This window comes from Brachionichthys hirsutus, chromosome 6 (assembly GCF_040956055.1).
Source record: "Brachionichthys hirsutus isolate HB-005 chromosome 6, CSIRO-AGI_Bhir_v1, whole genome shotgun sequence".
NCBI lineage: Eukaryota > Metazoa > Chordata > Actinopteri > Lophiiformes > Brachionichthyidae > Brachionichthys > Brachionichthys hirsutus.
Window position 1 is genome coordinate 10,981,614 of NC_090902.1, and position 19,019 is coordinate 11,000,632.

A 19,019-nucleotide genomic window follows, 5' to 3' on the forward strand; every position below is an offset into this window, starting at 1 on the left:
CACATTCACGAGGCTCTAGTCTGTAAGGCTCAAACCTTAAGTTGCAGATCCTGCATCATCAGCCCTTTTCCTGAGCTACTTTGCCAATGAAACTCAACTTAAAGAAACAAATCAATGTTTTTTATGACAGGCAGAGTAAATCAATTGGATGAATGTCTTGGCTCAGCACAAACACTGTGTGTTTTTTTTTTCTTACTATTTCTTAAGGCCCAGTTGGACCAAAAGGTGACAGCACATAGTCACAGCTCATTTCTTGTAATAATGTCGTAGTTTTAACATCATCCTTCCCACATAGCTGTTGTTGATGACACACTTGTTGGTGAAGCAGCACGTGAGGTAACCTTTAACATGCAGCTAAGCCTGGAACTCACAAGATCGCTCTCCGGTTTCTATAAACCCACTATCTAGTCCCTGCAGGAGATCTTGTGATTTAGAGCTTTGTTGTATTCACAAAGAATGTTTCTGAGCTTACCTTTCAGAGAGCCAACTGACAATAAGTTGTCAGGGAACCCAGCCAGAGCCTCCTGCTCCACGTAGCTCCGCCCTCCTGCTCTACGCTCGCTACTCTTCCTGCCACGCCCGTCATCAGCTCATCCACATCACCTGTGCTGCTCTGGACACCTGCTGCTCATCTCCTCTGCTCTCTGCCAGATTGTCAGTGACTTGTTCCTGCTCTCCAGCACTCTAATCCTGATTCTAATTCACGTGTCCCTGCCCTGCTTGTTTTTCTTTTTGGCTTTTTGTCTGTTTGCCTGCTCCTCTGGGTTTGTCTGCTTGATTGATCTGATTACCTGCTTTGGGAACTTTGCTTGTTTCCCGGAACTCATCTACTGCGTCCCCCATTTTGATTTGTCTGCTGGAAACATTAAAGTTACGTTTCTGGATTCCCTTCTCCTGTCGTGTTTTAGGGTTCTCCCTGTCTGTGACCTGACATAAGTACCCATAAAGAAATGCATCTTTGTACCATCAGCTCCTTTCTCATGACTGTCTTAACACCCTTTCCTGTTTAGTGTGGCCGTTTATGGAATAACTTTAAATAAAATAAATTATGCAACACAGGAAAAATGTAAACTGGAGGGATTCATGACAAATGCCTCCTTGCTTTTTCTTCAGCTGCAATTTGTCCTCCTTTTTCCAAACATCGCCTCAAAGGTCAGTACGATTGACGCAGCTAGCTCTTTGCCAGTAATACACAACCAAGCAATTGATATAAATATTTTAATCATACCTTCACATATTGCCACGTTAAATGGTGGTACAGTTCTGCCCTTGCCTGGAATACTGTTGTTGTTTTTTTATTTCCTTCTCTTACTTTTGTGCGCCTATACTGCTTCCCCTCATTATAAGTCACTGGCTTTAAGGCTTGAGCTTTGGATGTTTACTTGTGGTCAACTTTCTGAACCGATGGCGACAAGCTGCATGTTTTTTTTTTTTTTTTTGTATGTAGTTTTATGTGATGAAACGAGAATTCTGGCTTTAGCTTACAAGAGGCTTAGAAAGTTTTTTCACCAGCTGCCTAAATCAACCACTCATACACCACGTACAATTATATGAACAGCCAATTCATCTCAGCTGCCTGTTTTTGGAGGAAACGGGAGAACCCGAAGAAAACCCACACGGCAGAACATAAAAACACTGAGCAGATAGGATCTAAACCCGTTATCTGCTTGCTGTGAGGTGACAACGCTAACCACTACGCCACCGTGCCGCCCCGTCAGCTTCATATTTTTTTTACGACTGTAATAAGCATCAGTACATTTGCACTTTGATGCACACAGTGACATAAACAGGGTGCACGGGAAGGACCCTATTTAAACCTTTTTTCTATCTCTCGCTCCCAACGGCTCAGTTATCTGACAAAAAAAAAAACGGTGCAATCAATTTGGCTGGGAGATAGCTCTGCTATATTGTATTCTTAATGGTGAGCAATTCTATTTGTTAATGGCTTGCATGTTTATCACCTACCGATGCATTATTACCTTGCAATGAAGTCCTGTCCAGTTTAGGCTGATTACACCGACTATTGCTCTGTGCTCTGAGCTGCGGGCATTGACTTTTGAAGAATGCATTCATCAGCCAGAGGCCTCACTGGTGCATCAATCACGCACCACCATGTTGCGTCCGTTTACCGGGTTGCAGATCGCGCTTGAGCCTGTCCCAGGAGTCGACGGGCAAGAGGCAGGCTACACCCTGGACAAGCCGCCAGTTCATCGCAGGGCCACACAGGCACACACACACAGCTATGGACAATTTAGTGTAACCAAGTTTTGGTGTTGGAGGAAGTCGGAGAACCCGGAGAGAACCTGTGACCTTCTTGCCCGTGAGGCTTGATGCCACTGGGCCACCGCGCTGCCCTGAATTGCACCAGTGTAATGATGTTCATTCATTCACTGGATGATGTGCAGAAAAGGACTGTCTGAAAAACCTTCCTCTTTTAAATAAATCTCAAAATCTCACACATTTTAAATCATCCAATTGTCCCGTTGACCAAATAAGATTTTGATTTGGACCCGTCGCACATGTCACGACCTGCCACTGCTCTTCCTTATCCTTTGACACGTTCCCAGGCTTGCTGACAGCATTCACCACATGAGAGACGAAGATGCTGGTCATCAGAGTAAACAGATACCTAATAAGGAGCCACAGATATGAATACGGGGAGATAGTGTTCAGCTAACTAGTGTGCCAGGGTGTTTATGGGCTTGTGGTTAATGTCCTGTGGGAAAGACATTTCCAAGAGTAAACCCTGACTGGACATGTGAGGTGGAAGCTATGACTTGAATGCAAAACACATTTCAGGCCGATCAAAAATAATCCGCTCGCATGGCTCACCATCACGTTACGGTTGCTGCTCTATGAGGAAAAGGAGCATGCTGGGCTCTACCATCAATTCATAATAGGAAGCCATTGATGGGAAGGAAATGAAAGTGGAATCACCTGAAAGGGCGTGGCATGTTTGAGGCAGTGACTTATCCGATATCATGTTCCTGAGACGCTCAAGATAGAACACACTGGAAACAGAAAACCTGTTCGTTAAGGATGTGAACTGCAGAAAGAGAGCTATTGTTCCAGGAAATGAGAGGTGTGGTGAACAAACACACGGAGAGAGACGAGGCAGCGTCTGTATGTGTCCAGTGGACTGTAGAGGTAACTCACCCGCATCCCTCCTCCTCACCTACACACAAATTCCATGTTTCACAGGGCTCTTATTTTATTTAATTTTTTACCGTAATATAAAAGTGTTTGCTCTCACTGATCAAGTTGTAACATTTGCCGAATAATATATATATTTTAAATATAAAGGATAAACTATTTATTGCAAGTTAAACCAAAGTGGGGAAAAAGAAGGCACACTGCTCTCACTTTATTCCCTGCATTTTCTCAAGTATTATTTCAACCAAGCAGATTATGATTTATTTTTACAGTCTCCTTCTACGCCACATGCAATCTTTGTTTGGTGAAAAGTCTTTGGGTTTCAAGAAATGATTTACCTGTTCTTTTATTCTGTAATTATATTTAATTATTCATTAGAGTAATTAAATAAAATAAAAAATATAAAACAACCTGGCTCCAGTATCCCAAAAAGATCATTTGAATGAAAGCCTGGGAATACTTTGAAAGGAATAACAATTCAGTGCTTGTTTTGGCAGAGATTTGAACCAGCTAAACTGATGCCTGTGAAGAAAGAAGAAGCCCGGCAAGATTACTCAGCATGCAGACAATGCATGCGAGCACTCCTTCCTTTGGCTTGTTCCTTTGCCACAGCCTTCCTAATACTTCCTTTTTCTGAACCCTGACATGTTTTGCTATTCACATTTTCCATTGTGCCAGATCTTTGTTTAATATCCTATTTCTGTAATTCAAGACATGCAATTATAGGAACGCTACTTCCTTCAAAAGTGGGACCAAATTTAAGTAGTACAAAATGTACTAAATCAAAAGCATTTCAGTCTGAAATGTATGCCTATTTTTTTTACTCATTGGAGGACCTTGCCACACAAATCAACTTTAATTATTGCAAACCCAAAACCCAAACTGTGACACTTTATGCTTATAAGACTTACAATTTTAGGATTTAAGCCTAAAATAGATGATGGAAATCTGTCTCTTTGTGTCACCTGTTGAAAATGGCTGCAGCATCTGATACAAAGCAGGCTGCAGCTGAGAACGGTCTTTTAATGCCCGACCCCTGACTCATGTGAGGAACCAATCATGTGATAGCCAAACACAAAATAGGCAGGAGAGCTCCCTCTTGTGCCGAGTTTAAGGCAAAACTTTTTGCCGTCTCTGAGAAAGAACGCACAACACAACACAAGACAAAACACATGAAAGCAAAATACAATGACAACAACAACAACACATTCCAATGTAAAAAAACATCACTACATCCTCAATGATTCAAAGAGGACGTGTTGCTCTATTTTTGTTTATCCAAGCTGTCAATGATGTCTTGATATAAGTTGTATATGGCATGATTTTTAAAAAGTAAGATGGCAATATTTATATATTTGTCCTAAATTATAGCATGTTTTGCGTTACTTACCTACATCCTGATACAACATAAAAAAATACTATTACATTTTGAGCTAGAGTTTTTGGTCATTTTGTAAATTTACAACCTTGACTGCAAGCACAAAAATCAACAACGAATTGATCTCACTAACAAATATGCTACGGACAATTTAGTGTCACCAATTCACCTAAGGCAAGTTGTTGTTTTTGTTTTTTGTTGTTACTATCGCTCTCTCTCTCTCTCTCGCTGATTCTGAGCTAGACCTGCTCGTCTTTCAAATTGAACTTCTTATGTGATTCAGTATTATCCAAGTAAAATTCCCTTCATTTTTGTTCATTCTTTCTGCATTGTGATGCTATTTTGCACCTCAAGTCCACTGACCTCTTACGTGGACAAAAACAGAAGTCAACACTTAGCAAACAAAATAGCATTCTTTATCTTTAGGGCATATCTTCCAGAGATATTACAAATACATGAACTTTTTTTTTTACACAAGCACAATGCACAGTAATAATCATACAGTGCATACAGCATTATACAAAAGATCAGTGACATGCTTTAAAGTCCTCTGGAACAGTGACATCATCTCTCTCATTCTACCAAGTGCACGAGGCAGGAACGTTGGATCAGTCAGGAAACGTGACCAATAAGGGAAATGTTAATGAAGAACATAAAGTGCCATAAGGAGACTGTATGCAGACACTATCATGAAGTCCATGTCTGTGTGTGTGACACGATGCGTCTTCCTCTGTCGGGTCACAAATCCACACATACAGCTTCCACATACTTCATACCTGCACTCTCTGTTTGGTGATTGTCAGACTGGGGGGCATCTTCCTGATCCGGATCTGCACAAGGCTTTGTTTCTTCAGGGAGGGCGTTTTGTCCACCCTGGAAATCAGAATCTGTGTGCATGTGTTTTGAGAAGTCATCTTCCTGATAAGAGGCAATCTGGTTGGACGTGCTGTGGGCAGCTTCAAAGTCTGAGTCACCTGCCTGGTTGTGATGTGTTTGTAAAGTGTTGGTGGAGCTGCAGGTCTCTGAGATCTCCTTCTTTGCTGTATAGAATGTCTCAGTAAAAGTGCTGTCACCGTTGGACTTCAGGGGGACGGCCTCTGTCCCAGTCACAGAGACGTCCACATCCCTATAAGGAGGAATGATGGTGTGATCTTCTTTCTCATTATCTCCCTTCTTAGTTCTTGTCAAAGAAATGTTGTCTTGGTTCTCTGTTTCACTTCTAGATAGGCTGAGACTTTCTGGACATTCTACATCAGCGGCGGAGTCCGGTTCCTTCTTGTGGACAGGCTTTGCGTCTGCATCCAGGTTGTCATCTCCCAAACAGACGCCTTCCCCTCCTGACAGAACTTTCTTCAGGCTCTGGGCTCTATCTCTGTAAACCTGGCAAAGCTGAGCATCAGGCATGTGGTTGCAGTGAATCTCAGCCAGCTTCATGTACACCACGTAAAGTGCCTCTGGGTTAGCCCGGTCCTCCAGAGCCGCTGCCAGAGCCAGCTGGAAGTAGCCCACTGCATCAAACGCATCCTGGGGAGGGAGAGCCGGCCAGAGATCAGAACAGAGCAATACACACACACATTATCTGCATATTTGCACCGTGCTGCCCTATTTTCAGAAATGAAGGGTCAAATCAAGCACTTGACTTTTGTGCGGAATCTGTCCGTAAATTCATTCCTTTATGAAAGCTGCGACACAGCAGAGATCCTAGTGCTAAAGGGTGCAGGACTGTCACACACATTAAAGCACCTGCTCAGTACAGTGGTACTTCTACTTACGAATTTAATCCGTTCTGGGAGTAGCTTCGTAACGTGAAAACTTCGTAAGTGGAGACGCATTTTGAATGTAAATGCACTAATCCGTTCCAAGCCCCGCAAAAGTTCATTATTCCTACGCTGCAGAGAGTCCGCAAAGGCATCCAGGGAGGAGGGGCGGTGTGTGTGTGTGGGGGTGCCGCGAGGAGGAGGAGGGGAACGGGAGAGCTAATCTACCTGTTAGCTGTTACTTTTTGTCCTCTTTGTTTACTGGTCCTTTGCGGTGTTTTCTGCCTCGCGTTTCTTGAAAAACGGATCCAATGACGTCTGCTTTTGCCGGCTTTTGACAATCCGTCGGAAATGTGCGAGGCAGACGTCATCATAATGAGCAATAGCCCGACTTGTCAACACTTTTTCCGGGTGACACGAGGGAGACACGAATAGCGTGCTGGGATACACGCATACGCAACGGGTTGCCAGGCAGATTTTAGGCGATAGCCAATGGCAGAGCAGCTACGAGCAGCTATTTTTGACTTCGTAGCCTGAAACGCCTCCGTAACGAGAGGCAATATTTTCCCATTCAGATACTTCGTAACCTGAAACTTTCGGATGTAGGGACATTCGTAAGCTGAGGTACTACTGTATATTGTTGGCTCATGCAACACAGAAGTCTCTTTATCTACCTTCAGTTTGTGTAGCGTGAGGTTGCCCAGTCTGTTGTACACCTTGGTGTAGTAGCGAGCCTCCAGAGGGTGCTCTATGGCGGGTGGGCAGAGGGACAGGGACTTGAGGTAGTAGTTTTCTGCCATCTCGTGCTGCTCCAGGCTGTAGTAGATCGTAGCCAGTCGGTGGTAAGCTGTCCTCTCATTCACGTCCACACCTGCAGGAAAACAGCAACGGCGTCTGTCATAAATCCGGTCATCTTCATATGGCTGCTTCTACATCGTCATTTTAGACTTTACCAACAGTCGCAAGGTTCCCGATTCCACTGCGGCCCGCGCTTTTACCTGTTTGTCTGGCGACCTGAACGGACAGTGTCGCGTACTGCAAAGCCTCTTCTTGCTCCCCGTGCTTCATCAACAGCTCTGTGAGTTTACTCAGCAGACGATGCTCTGAATGGATGTCCTTGACGCTCCGTGCGAATGGCAGACTGCCGTCCTGAAACCCAATTATGAATCACTCGATTGACTAAAATCAGTGGCGCAGATAAAAACAACATTAAAATGATGAGTTATGACCCATAAGGGATGATAACATCCGCCATGCCTATTTACCCTGTAGAAAGGCAGTGAGGCCATCCTGTTCTTGTGACCTTTGAAGTAGACGTCTCCCGCCTCTTCATAGATGCTCATGGCAAAGTGAGGATCGCTCATTCTCAGGGCTGTCTTCACTGCTGCCTATCAAAAAGTAAACCGTCAATTTGTGTGACCAGTTATTAGAAACGCCCCCTTTCTGCCTTCCATGGCGACTTGTGATCTGTTCTTGAGAATCACACTGGTTGGCATACATATCAAACTTTAAATAATATTCACAACTTTCCCTCCACTCTGCTGCACAAATAAGCTTTTCGAGGCCTTACTCAGATATCATTCTGTAGCAGCATGCAATGCTCCCAAGAATAAGATGAAACACAACTTTAGGTGCAAATGCATCTGTTATTATGGATTTATCATCAGCTAGAATACCTGTTGTTTGTGGAGGAACAAAGACCAGAAGAAGACACCACAGACCAAAAAATGCTCGTCATCGAATGTCATATACTTCCTCTCCTCACCTGCAGGTACATGTCCGCTAGCTCGTCTTCATGGATGAGGTAATAGATGCGCCCCACCTGCAGCCAGGTTTCCGATTCTTCCTCCCGCTTGCCCAGATCAATAGAGATCCTCAGGCTCTGCTTGGTGTAATCCAGAGATTTACGAGATGACCTACAAATGACAAAATCCCCACTGGAGAGTGTTTATCTCATTCACCGGTTGATAGAGGACGTGTGGTGAGCCTCAGACTCACCTTTCAGTGTTAAGCGACAGGTAGAGGCTGCTGAGGATTTCCAGATACTCCCCCTCCAGCCTCTTGTCCTTCAGCTCTCTGGACACCAGCACACAGTGCTCATTGTAGACGATGCTCTGACCGTACAGCAGTATGTCAGCATACAGCCGACTCAGCGCTTTGGCCACCACAATCTGACCTATGAGAAAATACGGCAAATATTCTTAATGGTTGTTCCTCACAATTGGGAGTGAAGTGTTTATCTTATTACAGTATATAATAATTATATCTAACGAATGATGGAGGTGTCTGAAAACTCTCACTCGGCACATGTCATGTCAGTTTCTTCCTGAAACAGATGCCCGAACATGAAGCGAACTAATGTTGACCACTTGTATCCATGATCTGGCCACTGATGATAACATTTAATACACTGTAGATGTGACTGGAATGAAACTCGATCTTCGGCACATCTAAGCAAATTCTCCTGAATTCTTGTCAATGGAATCTTTCAGTTTGATTTTTCATTTGGAATATATAAATGTAATTACTGCGCTTAAGAAATGCTGGAAGGCAGCTTTATAATTGTGAGTCAGAAACAAGCAACTTGCTTTTCCCTATTTCCACTTCATGAACTCTGCTAAGCTAATTAGCTGCTGACTCAATTACCAGGTGTCTGGTAAGAAATGAAAAATGTTGATACCAAAATGTGTTAACTTATACTCACTGTGTAAGTTTTTAGCATGTAGTGCAATAAGTAGCCCCATTTCATAACAGGCCCTGTTGTCGTGTGTCCTCCCCCGCTCTTTGTAGCTCCGTCCCAGCCAAAGGTAGGTTTGGACATGCTCCTCATCTGTGGGACTTTCCCAGAGCTCCAAAAAAATATGCAGGGATCTGGAAAAACAATCATGATCATATTAGATTTTGTATTTATGTTTTGCCCTTATCTACATTCGCTGAGTTAATAGAGGTTCATAACCTGACTAGGAAGCGTTCTGCCACCCGTGTCGCCCCCACATCCAGTGCGAGGCAGCCCAGGTTGGCCAGTGCCAGGGCTTGGTTCCTCTGGTGTCCACTTTCCCTGGAGATGACCAAGGCAGAGCGGAGATGCCAGCCCGCCTCTGTGACGCGACCCTGCCGTCTCAGACACAACGCGAATAGGTTGTGTATAACACCTCGCTGTGTGGGACTGTCTGTGCCCTGGAGAGAGATTACAGAGAGCTACACCTACACCGTCGAAACAAAAGCACCCATCTAGCGTAGGGGCATCTTCTGTTGTACCTGAAGTGATATGAGAAGTGGCTGCAGGACACTTTGAGCCCTCTCAGCCTGGTCTGTCAGCACCAGCAGCCAGCCCAGCAGCACGGAGGCCTCAAAGCCCTCCTCCTCGTTGATGTGGCCGCCTGTTTCCACAGCTTGCTGAGCACAGCACACTGCCTTATCAAGAGCATCATACTGCTGGTAGACTGAAGCTAAGCCCTGACACAGGCCCCGCTGGGTCTTCGTGTCCTCCCCTTGCTCAGCTATAGCCAGAGCCTGTTGAAGGTAAACCACAATCTGCGCAGGGAGGAGGGAGGTTCCGTCTCTCCAGCATGGATTCAGGCGAACAGAATTCCTGATAAACAACTCGATCTTCCGGAAAGCGTCGCAAAGAGAGTGATCTTGCCTTGAGTCAAGGCTCAAAGAGGCCAGGGCCAAGTGAGGCATGTATTTACGATGATAGAGAAAGCTCAAGAGCCAGTTGAGGTCCACGGGAGCGATGGGATTCCCCTTGGGAGAGTCGCTGAGAGTCGCTGAGAGGAACTGCAATCGCTCAACCAATGGCAGGGCCTCATCGTACTTCCTGAGGCACAGGTAGAGGCCGGAGATAAGGTAGCAGACACGGGCCTCGAGGTGTTTGTCCCCCATCACCACTGATCTCTTCAGAAGCAGCTTCAGCAGCTCAACCTCATCCACGGAGGTGAAGGAGTGGCTGGGGAGGCAGAGGAGCAAGGCAGCGGCCTTTTCCAGAGTCTGGGTCAGCTTGTCAGTCATACGCTGCTTCAGGTAGACAGCAGTAAGGTTTGTGAAGAGAGCGGTGAGCAGCGGAGTGTCAGAGAAGCTGTCCACATGGACGCTGAGAGCCTCCTCATAGTAAACACGAGCCTGAGGAGAGGAGAACATACCACGGGAGCTGTTATTAATCAGATGCAAGGGTGTAATACAATACTAATATTTAAGAAGGCCTTAACGTTTCATGAAGCAGAAGCCAATATATATAGACAACACACATGCTAGAAGTGTTGCACAAACCTGGGAGAGCTTTAGCTTCTTAGCACAGAGCCTTCCCAGGAGGAAGCATGCGCGCCGATGTGCCCAGTGCAGGTCCATCCTCTTAGCGCTCTCCCTGACACCCTCCAGGTGAACTGATAGCTCTTCCTCCCTCTTACCATTGAAGGTCACCCAAAGGAAGGAATAATCCAGGTCATACAGAGGCAGGAAGTCCTCCTTAAAGACACCGTGAAGGAAACGGAGAAGGACACACCGATAAATAAAGAGTGATTGGGAATGAAATCAATGCATATATGCAACTCCCGTGACCCGCAAAGCGGAAACCGCGGTAGAAAATGAATGAATGAATGTGTCGAGATGTTTTCCTTCATCCATCCATTTTCTTGTAGAAGACACAACCTCAGTCGTCTCGTTTCCAGCCACTTATTTGACTGGACAGGTTGCTGGCTACGGGCGAGAGGCGGGGTACAAACCCAAATATGACACCAGCTCATCGCACGGCCACATGAAAGGCAAACAAACACACACACTCTGACAATTTGGAGCGACCAATTTAGGAAAGCTGCATGTTCTTGGTGTCGGTAGGAAGCCGGAGAACCTGGAGAGAACCCAGACAGGCAAGGGGAGAACGTGCAAACTTTCCACTGAAATGATTCAAACCCGGAAACCTTCTTTCTGTGAGGCAACAGCGCTACCCACTGTGCCACCGTGCAAATCAACGTATGCTTAGGCTGACATGAGTTGTTTTGATAAAGCTCAACAACTGAAACATTTTGACCTGCATTGAACCAAGTAGAACGGAAGGAAAATACTTTATTATTGAAAAAGGTGGCATAGAGTTTCTGTAAAATTGAAAGCAAGATACAAAACTAAACAACCATGTGTTGCTCTGCTGCTGTACTTGGCCCTGTGCTAAATAAATAATTGACTAAACTGGGGGCAATACTGACCTGGAAGTGTGCACATTTGAGCAGAGTTAGTGTGGGGTCACTCTGCTCCAAATCCTCCCCCTCCCAGCTGTTCTCATCCAGGAAGAGAGACGGGTCTTCCTGAAACTCGTCCAGCTCTTTGAACGTGTCATCTAGGGTGAAAGACATGTGCTCTCCCTCCTGTGGCAGAGGATTGTGGGAGTGATAGCGGGACAATCGGGGATTGGATCGGCTGACAGAGGTGCGAGGAGATGAGTGGTGCGAGGGTGTCCCTGCACTTTTCTCCGACATGATGCTCTGACGAGCGCTTGTAGGGAAATTATGATCTGGAAGAAGACAGATGAATTGCGCAGCAGAGAATTAACATATTTAACATCTTGAACAGTTTGAATAGTCTAAGGCCATAAGCAGCTGTTTTCCTCAATAAATTGCAAGGCATTACCGTGTATTGGACGATTCCTGATGTACGTGAAATCTGTCCCATCCAGTCTATCTGGAAACACACAAGGTAGATCAATTTAAGCATCAATTTTCCAGTTGGGAATAAAGATGGAAAGCTTTTTTTTCCCCCTGAATAAATCATAGATATTTCAACCATGAATGTTTGTCGGCACAACCGCTGCCCTCCCCTGAGCAGTAAAATGTATACTGTCTCCTGGTCAGACCAGTTTTAGATTCACCTAGCCTGTATACTGAGCTGATGTCAGAAGAGAAGAGTCTGTCCAGCAGGCTGCTGTCGCTTGGCTCAAAGCTGCACGGGTTGACCTGAGCCAGGCTGGCCCTCTCCTCCTCCGTCAGAAACACCAACTGTTTGTCTCTGCATGAAGGAAACACAAAGGCAGCATTATCCCCACCGCTGTCCCCACCCCCATCTCCCCTGCCCACACTACAAAAAAAACACCAAACATGACTTCATGAGAGATGAGAACGCTATCAAAGAAAGTAAGTGACATGAATTTCAACATCGTTGAAATGACACACATCATCATCGTTATCCAAGTTCTAAAAAAAAAAAAAAACTGAAATACTCACAAGGGGGTGGTGTCCAGAGGCTTGACATGGGCCTTGTACACAAAACCGGTATGACCAGTGCAAGTGTGTGTTCCTATGAACATGCCCAGGCCTCGGACCAGTAGACCCTGAATCTCCACAATGTCGCCTCGACTTAGCTGAATCTCATCTGGTCCCACTGGGCTGTAGTCAACGACTGCTATGCAGGAACCTGTCGCTGAGGTGTCACATGAGGAGGGCATGAGGTTACTGAATGCAATAACACAATGGCAGTTTAATGCTCCAACACATACACACACGTTGGTTTCGTATGCGCGAACACGCCGTATGTGTAAGACGGCTTTACCGATCGAATGTTCAAATGCGTCCCTTTCTGTTGGTGAGCATCCAGCATTGCTGGGGTACTTCCTCAGAAACCACCTGACAAAAACAATGAGAATGGCTCAGCCAATCCCGCCCATGTCCTCCATTTGCAGTTCGTTCGGATAGATTCGGTGACATATATTAGAAGCATTCACGAGACTCACTGATAGAAGGGGTAAGGCAGCGGCTGCATGCTGTTAACTGGCACCAGACCGTGGCGTCCTGTGGTGAGCATGGTTCCCTCCCACATGCTGTCCTGCCCCGTGTCCCTCACCGTCAGCAGGTCATTCTTTTTGAATGGCAGGTTTTCTTCATCATCTTCATCCTGCTCCCTCCGGTTGAATAGAGCCTTAGCAAAGAAGAAACCTGCAGAGGGGTTGGTTTATCAAACATCCTTTCAAACATGCACCTACAGCGCCAATAAGCATGTGTGAATCTTAGCATGCAAAGGGTTCCCAGTTAGCTTTCTGTGCTGATATAAAAGTTACCCCGCTAAAGTTAATCCGATCAGCAAAAGTGCTTCAGCTAGTGCAAACTCACACAGTCACAGCAAATGATGGATGTGTGCTATATCCTGACTATTAAGCTAATGTAATTCACATCACTATTTGCCAGCTCTGCAGTCCTATTACACAGAAAGTCAGTGGAGGCCAGGAATTGGGAAATGTATGCACATTCCGGTAGGAGGGCAGCATAATAGTTGTGCTTCAGCTGAACACAGCTGTCGTCCACTTTGTGTTCAGTTTTAAGTGAATATACTTCAATGATTCAAAAGTGTACAGCTGTGACGGGAGACTTTGATGTAGAGATTTAATGTGGAATTAAATCTCAATTTGAAATGTTTGAGAATGTAAAACAGAAAGTGTGTATGAGTGAACGCCAGTCTAAGTGTGGAGTAACTGACCCTCCTCCAGTAAAAGCCCAAGGTACAGGGTTGCCATTTGCTCCTCGTTCACATTTACGTTGATCTCCAGGTCATAGAGCAGCTCTTGGTCCAGCCAGATGGACTGGTCACACAGAAAGTTCTCCAAGCAGCGAGCCACATAACCTGGAGCACATCCCAGCTATTAGGCAGAAGTAGGGTACTAGTAATACTCGATATGAATATTAATATATGCTCAATCAGCCTCCAACTTTATTGTGTAGCTATAATGATAACATGTTTGCCCTCCCCCCAAAGAAAATCCTAAATAAGAAGTAATTAATGGTAACGCCTTGAATGCCTTCTGCTGGTATTCTATATAGTTTAGCAGTAGATCTATGTCAAATCCAGGTTGGTGCTAATTGTGAGCAGAGCTCAGATAGGAGACGTATGCAGCAACTATTCTCATATAGGAAAACAATACAATGATGTGTTTATGAAGGATCAAATTTACCACAATATGTTTTCAAGGCCAGTTTCTTACCGAGGGCCAGGTATGTGGAAAACTTCCAGATTTCCTCCGCTGTCTTGAATGTTAGCACAAAGCTATCCTTCTCAGCGTAGACAGACACCAGACGTGCAGACAAGTCCTTCAGAAACAAAGCCTCGAGTTTTATTCACATTCCACATCCAGCGAAATGCATTTTGCATTGTAACAATTTTATACAATTATCAAATAAGGCATCTTGATGTATTGTGTGTCTTGGCTCGGAGTTTTACCCAAACAAAGACAACAAAAAGAAAAGGAAATTGTGGTGTAACCTGTTTGAGTTACTGTTGTTGACGAATAACACGACAGAAATTGTCTAAACAAGTCAAATAAGCATAATTTCTGATGATATGATCTCGAGTCAAAACAAAGGACAGCACAGCCCGAGTTTACTTTGGACCAGCATCAAGAGTCTTGATGTAGGAAGCTAAGCAATAAATGCACTCCTGTGATTTAGGGCAGCAGCACATTTCAGCACCTACGAAAGCCCACCTTTAAAACAATCAATATCAGTTTAAGTGTACACTACATTGCTCTCGCCGAAGCAACCACACTACAATTTTCCTAATGTTTCTTCTACACCCCGTGTTAAAAGCAATTTCCTCTGTGCTGCTTCTATGCTAATGTAAATCTATATCTTTATTATAATACATCTTCAGTGAGACAATGACTTGAATCACCTCAGAAATAACAAATAATCAGCAAATAACCCAGCAGTCTACGGGCGAGAGGCGAGGTACACCCTGGAGAATCCACCAGTTCATCGCAGGGCTACATTATAATCATTACAAGTAATAACCAATCAAGAAACTGGTTTGTTAGAATTATTTTCTTCTTTCTTTAATATTGTTAGCTGGGTTTTTTATTTTATGTTATTATTATAGCAAGCTTGGGATAGGCTCCATCAACTCCCATGACCAGCAGAGCAGAAAAGCGGTAGAAAATAAATGAATGAATGAATGGATGGATGAATGAATGAATGTTCCCTAACAACACAAAATATATTGAACAAATTTCCACCTAAGATGTGACGAAACATTGGGATGGTCCCAGCATCTTAGTCTCAGTGCAGAGATGCCCTCCACAGGGCTGTATGGTTTGAATAGCTCAGAGGCATAATGCTGTAATGCGACTCACTTTAAACAGTTGGATGACGTCCTGGCTGTTGCTCTCCACCACCCTCAGCCGGGTGCGCAGTGCCTCTTGCAGGGCCCCATCTGGCCCCTCATTGGACCGTCTCCGCCCAGTAAACAGCAGAACAATTTCTGAGCCATGGATGAAAAGAATGGTTTGGTCCTTTGATTAAGGATTTGTTGTCATCATCATCATATCAATTATCTGCCAGACTCCACCAGTGAAATAAAACAAATGAATTGATTCATTCACACAATGTCACTGTGTTAAAATGTCTCATTTCACATTTTCAGCAGACGCTCTCATTTCAGTGAAATGCTTAATCATAATGTTTGTCCTCGTGGGAATAGCCAAGCTATTAGGACCTCTTACTGGGCCTAAGTCTGTCTGAGAGTTAGGTGAAGGGAGGATGTGATGGAAGGAGCTAAACTGATGAGTGTGTAAAATATTAGAGGACAGGGAAGTGTGTTTCATTGTGTATATGAATAAAGGCAACACATTTTTTTCAGTACAGATGAGTCAGGACTATAGTACATTCACCAATAGATGTACCTGAGGAGAATTTGTCTCCGAGTGACACAGTACTTCCTCTGAGGAAAGCCTGTTTTCTCTTCTTCCAGTAGCTATCGGGCTCCACTTCACCTGATTCCATTACTGGACCATCTTCCTCCTCACCTGCACCTGAAAGTAGACACAAAGTCAAGAAATCTATTTTATCAGACCATTCTCAAATGGTCTCATTTACTGCTAAAAGAGGAACATATAAGACTATAACCTGGGGACAAGGACAAAGCTGCAAGCTCATGGTTTACTTGCTCCGGCAGGTACCTCTGCCCCCCTCACATTCAAGGAGATTTGCTTTCTGGTTTTTGGCCAAACTGTTATGAGGTGGGTTTTAGATGGTGGCCCCAACGTTAGGGAATGAAAAGCCAGGTTGTGATTGGTTTCAGGGCATTCCGGTGATTCCTAGTCTGCACATCTGTCCAGGTTCATAAATCTCAGATCAAAAGCTAAGCAGTGCTGATAAAAGCTGACTCAAGAGCTTGTTACTGCATTCCATATTTCTAATATACTTTGGTGGCACACTCTGGTCATGCCATGCTAATACTGTACACTGAAGTACACTGAAGTTGCACACCACTTTGCCGGCCAGTACTCATCTGCTGCTGCTTCTGGACTTCCACAGGCCAACCCATATGCCCTTTAGAACTGCGTATTCATCCTGACGTCATCCCTATCCTCTGGTGTACACCAGCAGGTTCAGGGATAACAGCCACGACCATCACCATCAGTCTTGTATATTTTAATAATTTTCTTTATTTGTTTAAATAAATGAACTACACAATCCCTCCAGAATTCATCTAACTGTAGAAATGCAGAGAGTGGTTAGCAGGATTAGCATTCATTCAACACCTGAGCAGGATCTTCCAAACCTATAAATATCACCTAGATGGCTGCTTGATAGAATGCTATGCAAGTAATGCTGGCAGGTTTCCCCTGGTTTGTTCTATTGTGCAGGGAGGATGTCCCAAAACAGACTGGAGCACAGCTCCAAAGGACCTACTGGTGGTGTTGGGACTCCCCACTTAAAAAAAGGGTCTATAGTAAAAGTGTTTCATGTAAATAAAGATGGTCAGTGTACAATAGCCTACCTTGAGTCATGATGTCATTTCCTGAGAAGTGTTCATTTGTTCCGCTGAGAGTATACGGTGGTTCCCTCCAAAGAGCATCCAGCTCAGCTGGAGAGATATCTGTAAGTAGAGACGCAAACTACATTGTGGATCCGTTTAACCGTGTACACTTTTTTGACAAGATGGTCAATCCTGGAAGGACTACAATGAACTGCAAACGGTTTATGGTATCCTAAGGGAATAGTTTGTCATTGTGAGCAACATGCATATTTGCCTTCTTGTCGAGAGTTGTTTGTGAACATTGACACCACTCTGTCTAAGATAGCAGCTGTTAGCTTGGTATCAAAACTTTAAACATGGGGAAGGATAGCCTGGTGTTGACTGTGAAAGAATAAAGCTGACAAGCAACACCAAAGTTCCTTAGGGACTGTTCCCAGGAGATCAGCGTTGCTCCTGCAAATAAGAACCCTTAGAGGGTGATAGCTTTTCTTTGTACATTGGTTTTTATTAATATTAAACAAAAAAACAAGAAAGCAAAATAATTATAATTGCCCAAATGATGTAAAGGGCGTCTCTTGTAGGTGGTGGGTTAGGGGTGAATAACTAACTTTCACAAGGGAAGGTGGGTGCAGTGGGTTATTATGAAAAGACCAAGTTGAAGCCATCTGTTAGTGTGCAGAGTTATCATGGTTGGAGGGGCATACAAAGGTTTTAAACACAGGCCCAGCAGAGACAAGTGAGTTTCTAATACTGCTGCACTGACTCCTTAAGACACAAAGTCAGACACATTTACACATGAAAAAGAACAAAAATAGTTGTTGTTAACAAATAAATAGATAACAGCTATGTCACTGTTCTTCCATGCTTTTCCAGGGCATAAGCACAACAGAACAGAAATATCTTAATGCTAAGCATTGAATACAACACAATGGGGCATACAACTTAGAGACACAATGCAAAGTGACATGAGGCCAAAAAAAGACAAAAGCCCATTCTTTCCATCCTACGGCAACAGAGCATGGTTAGTACCAGCACGACTGCTCGAGTCATCACAAGCATGGCCATACTACTGCAGTACAGAAACACACCATGCCCGCTTTACCTTCGTGGCTAAGTTTGTTACCCATGTTGTATATAGAGCTACACTCCTGTCTATCTCACTGTCGCTCTCTGTCTCATGACGGTATAGTAGCAGTGGGCTGGGACAGACCTGTAAAGGAGGAGAGGCACACTTTGATGAATGGTCCACAGCAGGAATTGAGAAGAGGTCTGCAGCAACAAGACGCCATCTGGGCCAAGGGCCGGCAGCTCCCAGAGATCAATGCCATGGCATCACTTCCCTCAAGCCTCTTAAATAACTATTCACTCTCTTCCTTAGAGTTCGACAAGTCCCGCTCCCCTCCCTGTTCCCTTTCCTGTCCCACTCATGCTGTCTTCCCACAGTTAAATGCACCTCTTCTGTACAACCTCATCTCTTCTTCTTCTTCTTCTCTGTATGTCTGGGTCTCTTTTTCTTAGTGATCCCATTGTCTTGCTGTCTCCATCTACCTCCTCCCACAAGCTTCTCTCTCTCTCTCTCTCTCTCTCTCTCTCTGGTAGCTGCCTAGTCAGTTAGTGAATACACAAAGCACTCTCTGCAATTGGTATAAGTGTGTGGGGGGGCAGGCCTCAGCAAGAGTCTCCCTATGCATTCTCTACAGTCTGTGTGTGTGTTTGTGCGTGTCCCAGTTGGTGGGAATATGTGTGCTCCAAAGAAAATCTGTGTGTCTTTTGTTTGTGTGGCAGGGATATTGCATTGCTGAGCCACTGTAAGGCAATGCCACACAGGGATGGGCTGCAAGGTCATGGGAGGGTGAGAGTTTCCCAGTAGCGTAGATCGAGGATCACTTTATCACATGGTTCAGCACAGCACTGCTCTCTACCATCAGATGGGCAGCAACCACACAAAATGACCGGAATGTACCTGGTTTAATTATGATGAAGGTTGTGTGTTAAATAATATT

At 44.6% G+C, this 19,019-nt stretch overlaps 1 protein-coding gene across 1 annotated transcript; it reads right to left on the bottom strand.

Moving 5' to 3' along the window:
- Positions 1-5,073: 5,073 nt before the first annotated feature.
- Positions 5,074-18,344, bottom strand: sh3tc2 (SH3 domain and tetratricopeptide repeats 2). Its single transcript, XM_068740406.1, is given in 23 exon segments — positions 5,074-6,055; positions 6,963-7,159; positions 7,287-7,443; positions 7,445-7,493; positions 7,555-7,676; positions 8,054-8,204; positions 8,287-8,464; positions 8,993-9,159; positions 9,245-9,465; positions 9,547-10,410; positions 10,558-10,752; positions 11,487-11,791; positions 11,908-11,958; positions 12,146-12,282; positions 12,498-12,693; positions 12,823-12,896; positions 13,004-13,205; positions 13,744-13,887; positions 14,246-14,351; positions 15,389-15,516; positions 15,938-16,066; positions 17,038-17,136; positions 18,227-18,344. Coding segments are annotated over 23 exon segments (4,776 nt in total). The 3' UTR covers positions 5,074-5,269.
- Positions 18,345-19,019: the final 675 nt, after the last annotated feature.